Here is a 7,458-nt window from a genome sequence, read left to right as displayed (position 1 = left end):
AAATGCACTCACAGACAAGGCAAAATACTTGATGGGTTGTATTAAGGCTCAGTAAAATTTTTCGGTTCAACCAAACCGTAACTACGAATGAATTTGTGTAAACAGCAGGTGATTTATACAGCTTAGCTTCAAGCTAGGGTATGCCATGGCTCTTTTTATATCGTGCAATTATCATAAAGCCCACAGAGAAACCCAGAACTCCATCAAAAGCGAAATTCGCGGTTAAAATTCGTCTGTGGGAACATTGTAAACAAATAGGCACCATTTTGTCCGCGCGTGGATTTTAAGCAAGGGGATTGGAGCTAGTTCCCCTGAATTTTCAACCCATGATGCACAGCAGCTTCCGGTAGAAATCAGTAGGTAAGACAATACCGAAACTTCATCATAGCCAAGGCGGAAATAATTATATCAAAGTCCCGGATAACAAGGCAGTGTGACTGTTTCGAGTATTTCCGGTTGCCAAAAAATTAATTTTAAAAGGTAGAAAAAGAAGGAATGTCAATTCAAAAACGTTCTATAACAATGGAGAGTTGGCTGGTTTCAATCAAGAAATCACTGATCGTGTGGAATTAACGTTACTGTTTACAGAAAGGAGGTTGATTGCTGGCGAGCGAATCGCGTGACATTATGTTATGCTAGCAAATATAAAATGGGTGTGTGTGCGGCCTCAGTTTCCCCTCATGATTGATATTTTGGCAACAAAGACATATATGTTATTTGCCAGCTGGAAGGTCCGTATAGCACAAAACTGTGACTGAGATCTTGAAAAGGCTGCCCGAGGCCGAGGTTTTTTAAAGACCGACTTCACGGCTTTGCGCCATACGGACCGACCATTAGCTAGTAAATAAAGGTCCTTATTTATTTTTTTCGTCTCTCTCTCTCTCTCTTCCTCTCTTAAATCAATTTTTTAATCGTTGACTCGCACCGCGCTTGATTACGAATGCAGTAAGCGACCTACATACTGAACTTTTCAAAGAGAAATATTTTAATTTGAATTCTATTTCCACGCCTCTTGTCTAATAAACTGATATGTTTTCAAACACTTACTTTTGTATGTCAATGGATTCGGTGTCAAAAAATCGTAACACAAGCTCACGCAACCAGGGCTCGGATTCCGCCCGGGTTGGCGGGCAAGACAGAAAAATTCGGCCCGCTCCCAGAGCCAATCAGATTGCAGGATTCACAGAATTCCGCCCACTGGCTCATTGAGAAAAAAAAAAGGAAATATTGCTTTCCGCGACTACATCGTGAAATTCGAACGCTAAGCTAAGACCCTGTTTACAAGCAGGTAAGGTAACCCTCTTGGTAGGGCAACCCTACCATTAGGGTTATCCCAGCACTCACACATTTCTTCGTTCTTTCATCGACGAGTTTACAAGGCAGCTAGGGTTACCATGGCGCTAGGGTAACCCCATCTGAGTGCTAGGACGAAAATTTCCAATGCACTCAAACTATTTTAACACTGACCCTAACGCTTGGGCATGATTGGGGCTATGTACTCTTGATACTTTGGCCTCGCGGTTATTTGCAATACAATAACTACAGTGTACAGTAAGTTACAAAATATTAACCGAAAATGTCCTTGAGCCGACTTTTCCATTAAGCTGACGAAACTGAAGCTGTTAGGGAAACCCAAGTGAGAATGTAAAGAAATTCTACAAAACTACCAAAATCTACCAAAACTAAAGGAAGATGGGGTCTGGTTTTTTTTTCTTTTTTTTTTGAAAGTGAAAAACAACAAAAAAAAGTAAGGTGACACATCCTAACACCAACCCGGTGTGGCCAACATATCCCGCATGCGCGCAACCATTTCACCCGGTCGTCAATTAGCAGCCAATGGACAGCTGTTTCGGCCTTGCTGGGCCTCATCAGAGGTGGGTGCTTTGGGCACCCCTTTCAGTGGCAGCTCCACAGGCATGTTTTTTTCCTCTCTTTTCGTTATCTTTGAAAACCGTATTGAAGCAGTCAGGGCACAAGTGAAGGAACCGCCCGAGGAAGTCCGACATGAAGAGGCCACAGGTAAATAAATATGCTAAAGGCGGATTATCTAAACCAAGTCCAACTAAGACCGGGTCGCGGTTTTAAAGTCAGGAATTTTTTAGAGGTGAGTTGTTTGAATACTTAATATCGTAAATGCACCTACCGATGGTAGAAAGTATAATGCACCCGTGAGAAAGATGGTAACTAGTTGCCAGTAGCTTGGCAACGGACGAAAGGGCAACTTCAAAATCAGAGTCTCACGCAGAATTTAAACCTTTGCTTTTGTCTCCGGCTTTCGATACAGTTTTCCAGGATCAAAACCTATTCAAGGCCACTATGAAAGCCACTTGGAAAGCGGTCTTCGTAAGCACCGGCCGAAATGAGCACGCGCAACGTCACAAGCACTTATTGGGGTTTTAAGCAATGGCGCCTCGGTTAAGGGGCTTGCGACAAATTTACTATCGGGGGGCAAACTTTAGGGTGTGAGATCACGATGTCCAAAGTGGTTCGGATTGTCTGCCAGTACTTATGCACATGCGCTGTCTGAAGAGACCCTCTTTATAGCATTCAATAAGAAGAGAATACTAGGTAAGAGAGCGAATATCCTGCATTCATTTGGCCCCATTTCGGGTCATTTCAAAGACTACACCTTATTGGTCAGTTAGTGTGAAAGTGGACCGCGCGGCGTCACGACTGGTGCTGCAACAAATAAAAATAAGCTTTGCAGTACGGACTCAATCTAAAAATAGATTTCAAATAATTATCATGGAACACAGGGATTCGCTCTCTAACGCTGTAACTGACTGTGACGACTTGAAATTAGTAGTCTACTGTGCTAATGTTAATTTGAGCCCAGATTACCCATATACCGAGAATCTCAGTTAAGAAGATTTCTTTAGAGAACGAAAATGTTCAGGCTGGAACAGACAACGGCGTACGCAAGGAGAATCTCAATAGAGTGCCCAAAGTAACCGTTGAGAAGATGACCGTTAAAGAAGAGGAGTCGAAAGACAAAGCCAATGAACTAGAACAGAAAACTTTGTTGACTGTAACAACCGATGATGATGAGAATGAGGAGTAAGACCTTGAAAGTGATGTGAAAGAAAGTACCGAAATGAAATTTAATCAGGTAACACTGCAGGTCACAGAGCAGAAAGAAAGAAAACCAGTTCCTATACAAGGGTCTGTGGAAGCTTTAGCAAACGATGAAGGCGACGACGAAGAAGAGGATCTTGAGCGAGTTGGGGCAGGAGAGGAAGAAAATATAGAAATTGCTAAACAAGAAAAAACCCAAAATAATATGGTCAACCTAAACATGGCTGAAAAACTGCAAGACTCTAGTATTCCCAAAGTGACAGTGGAGAAGTTGGACAGGAATAAAAACGAGAGTGAGGTTGAACAGTCCATGGGCATAGACAAGACCTCACTTAATGTTTTGGTGACAAAGGAGAAAAACGAGAAAAGCAAACCACAAGAATTCACAGTGGTAGTTGAAAGGAAGGAGGGAAACACCGAAAAAGCGTTTGAGACGAACGGGAAAGAAGCGGAGAAGAGGGTGACGGTTACAGTGGAGAAGGTGAAAAATTCACCACAAGGAGAAGCAATTGAGAGCAAAGGAAGCCAAATCAGACATCAAGAATCCTTAGAAGATAAAGTCCTCGAGGAAGAGGAGTTGAAAGAAACAGAGGGAAAAGCTACGATTACTGTGGAAAAGGTTAAAAGTGCACCACAAGAAGACGCTCCTGAAAGCAAAAGGAACCAAATACCACAAGACAATTCAGAAGAGAATGACCTTGAACAAAAGGAATTGAAAGAGATTACTCAACACGATAAAACTGAACAAATAACTGTGAGAGTGGAAAAAAGGGAACCTGAGGTACTTTCTGATGAACCAAAAGACGCCAGCAGCAATTTGCTTTTGAAATCCCAAGGAACTAAAGATTTGAACCCCGAGAAAACAGGGAAAGCTATAATTATAAGCTCAGAAGAGGAAGATTTGATGCACAGTGGTGAAAAAAAAACTGAGGCCCAAAATCTCCCTAGGGACGTCAGTCGGTCAGGAGTAATCTTAGAACATACTTCGCTAAGGACTGAAAACCAACAACAAGATGAACAAAAATTTGAAGACGAGCTAGAGCAACAGCAAGAAGCTGCTGAAGAAAAGAAGGTTGCACTGGAATTCGACAAAGCTCTTCAAGAAGAAAGAAGTAAAACGAAAATGACAAATGTGATGTCTCCTACTCAACTCGCTGAAACAGTTAAGCTGAGTAAATCCTCAACAGAAGAGTTGGTGGAAACGACTAAATCACCGAAGGAATCAAAAGCACAGATCAACGCTCCCGAAAACGAATCAAAAGGAAAGATGTCCCTTGAAGAACTCGAACTAGCAGAATTAAGTGAAAGTGTATTGAATGATGACGACAACGTAATCAACCCACAAGAGACAACAAAGGCGATTCCTGTATCGAAATCAACAGAAAATACTACAATAGTAGCTGAAGCAAGGAAAGCAACCGAACTAATGTCAACAAAATCACCAACAACAATGGCAGCTGAACCTGATAAGATAGTGATTAAAGTGGAAAAGGTCACTGTGGAAGTGGTTTCGGTAGATAAAGAAAAAGGGGACTATTTGTCAAGTAAGAAAGAAACACAGCAGAGAGAGAAGGCTCCAACGGAAGAGGTTGTTATTAAATTGAAACCAGAAGCAGCGAAGGTTAGTTAAACTGCTTGTTACCTCGACAAACTTTTCCACTTTATGTATTCTTCGAAATCGTCCCAAGTACATTGTGCTGTTTTTAGAACCTTTTGATTGAAATTTTACTTTTTTGTTGAATACGGGTTCGATGCCGGGTTGACGTCACAACTTAATTTGCATCGCTGTTTTCAAAGAACTATCACGATGCAAAGTAGTCTGTGACGGTATCGAACCCATTTCCCTTCATTGCTCGGTTATGGATAAAAGTATTACCACTTCTCCCCTTTTTCAAAGCCAATAACAAAGTGCAATTTCAATCAAAAGGTTCTAAAAACAACACGATGTACTTGGGACGATTTCGGAAAATAAATAAAGTGGACAATTGTGTTGAGGTGACAAGCACTTAAACAGTTATTCACCGAAGTGGAATTTCAGTGTATACCGCACAAGTTGAATAATCACTCGAGTATATTGATAAAATTTGCTCCTCGGTAACCGAGATGAAAAAGGAAGCCATTTGTTTTTCTCCGTTGGCTCAGAGGTGAATAGTACTTGCTATTCATCTCCGAGCTCAGCCAATCAAAATGCTCAAGAAGTACTATTCACTTCTGTGAATATACCAATACCATTTATTGACCCATTTTTGGATTTCTGGTATTTCATGTTATCAACAAAGTTTTTCCTCGTTTTCGGGAAACATTTCGGGAATGCAACCTCCCGCCGCAAAAAAACGCGGGTTCCAGCATTGCGACATTTCGCGTACATGAAACTGAAGTTGAACGTGGAGACGGACGGTCGTCCGATGACGTCATAACCAAACCAAATGGGTTACCATATTTTGGTGCTCCGAGCGCGCTTGGTTATCTTATGATTTTGTCTTTCCTTCTTGTTAGTCGCCTTCGGTTCTTGCGAAGAATGCTAAGGTGACAGCACCGCCAAGTATAAAACCAGCCACCGGGAAAATCCAGAAAAAACCTATGCTGAACGAAGAACGCAATATTACAGTGGTTCAATTGTAACAAGACCAAGAGGATGAACTAGAGACTGAGGCCAAATGATTATGAAGCGGAATGGAGAGTACAGTATCCACTTTAGATTCAATCATTTTAGGTATAATCTTAAAAGTAAAAGCTTTTTAGTAATTCCGAGGTCAAAAGTGGACTATAAGGAAGACGAAAAATAATTTGTAACTCTTTGTTTCCGTTGAGTGAAATGTGAATAGCGTATAATTCTACTACATTCGATCCCAGATGAACAATTACTATATATGCAAGGCTCTTTATAAAAGATCATCAAGCATTAACTGGTTTTAGTCATGATTACACTAAAAAGTATATTATTTTGTAGACGTTTGAACAAATTCATAGTACGGTTGCCACTATAATTTTATATCTTTCCTGACCCCTTCGACATTGTATTTTCTAGTTTTGTTGTATCTGTTCGACTAAGCCCCCGTTCACACGTATCCTGATATTTTCGAAAACGTATAATTTTCCTCCGTGTACGAAAAAATCTACGTCCACAAGTAGAGCCGGTTTTCGAATCAAATTTGCCCGTCTACACGAATACGCGAGAAGGATTCGAAAGCGCTAACCTCCAGCAATAGAGCATGCGTGTTCATGCGCTCTCTATCACAAGCATCGGATGTCCTTGTATTCGAAAAAGTCCGTTTTTGCCCGTTCACACGAATACAATAAACCCTCCTTTTTCAAAAAGCTTTACGGTAACTCTGCAGAGTGTCTTCCAAAACCTTTGTTTTCGGTGACGGAAAACGCCGCGCAGAATTCGTGGGGACTTGAGGCAAAACGGGGAGAAAAAACACTCCGTTTTCGAAAATATCCGGAAACGTGTCGACGGGTCCTAATAAGAAAACCAACACGTGCAATTTTATTAAATTTTCCATCTTGGATATTGTGTGTCTAGCGTTCTCACTAAGGACTTAAAGATATAAGACGGCAAAGTTGACGAAAACGTCACCTCAAAACATAACTGAAACTGCACCATCGTTAAGTCTTTCGCGATTATTCTATCTTATTCAAGTCGTACAAGGTGGACGAATTATCCTAAAAATAAGTTAGAACGAGTGATTTGAGGGTAAAAATACGAACTTTAAAATCTAAGACGGCGACGTCGACGAAACCTTCACCTCAAAATGTGACATTGCACTATCGTTCCGCGATTATTCCATCTCGTTCACATCGCACAATGTGGTCCTCTCTATCTCTATATCTCTTCGTGCCATAAGGCATATAAGGGTTTGACATTCTCTTTCCATCCACTTCGGTTTGCTGCTAAAGCTCTGACAGTCGTCCACGATTGCCACCCAGCTACTCGTCTTTGGTCTTCAACCATTCTCCTCCATGCTGTTTTTGGTCGACCTGGTCTCCTCCTCCCCTCTGGCCTCCACTCCAATGCTGTAACACAGTGCTCCTCTCTGTTCTTCCTCAATATATGATCCAATTCCATCTTCGACATCTAATCTCATCACTCGTTCTGTTCACTCCTGTGGTCTCCTGGATTTGTTGGTGCGAGATGGTCCGTGGCCATCTTATTCTCAGTATGCGTTTCATGCATTTGAATTCGAAAGCGTCCAGCTTCTTGGCATCTGTTTTCGTTAGTTTCAAATCTACGCAGAAATACATCAAAACTGCTCAGACAATTGTTTTGAACAATTTAACTTTCGTCTTCCTGCTAATTTCGCTACAGTCCCAAATTCTTCGCGACCTGTAGAAAGTTTGTTTGGCTTTACTTAGTCTCTGTTGTATGTCTTTGGTCACCCC

At 41.4% G+C, this 7,458-nt stretch overlaps 1 protein-coding gene across 1 annotated transcript; it reads left to right on the top strand.

The window, feature by feature from the left end:
* The first annotated feature begins 2,850 nt into the window (after positions 1–2,850).
* LOC138039798 (enolase-phosphatase E1-like) lies at positions 2,851–5,697 on the top strand. Its single transcript, XM_068885641.1, has 2 exons — positions 2,851–4,696; positions 5,572–5,697. Exons 1-2 carry the CDS (start codon positions 3,095–3,097, stop codon positions 5,695–5,697), a joined length of 1,728 nt encoding a protein of 575 aa, XP_068741742.1. The 5' UTR covers positions 2,851–3,094.
* Positions 5,698–7,458: the final 1,761 nt, after the last annotated feature.

The sequence above is a fragment of the Montipora capricornis genome, chromosome 3 (genome assembly GCF_036669925.1).
Source record: "Montipora capricornis isolate CH-2021 chromosome 3, ASM3666992v2, whole genome shotgun sequence".
Taxonomy (NCBI): domain Eukaryota; kingdom Metazoa; phylum Cnidaria; class Anthozoa; order Scleractinia; family Acroporidae; genus Montipora; species Montipora capricornis.
The sequence above is the reverse complement of the archived record's forward strand: the minus strand, read 5'-3'. Positions and strand labels throughout refer to the sequence as shown.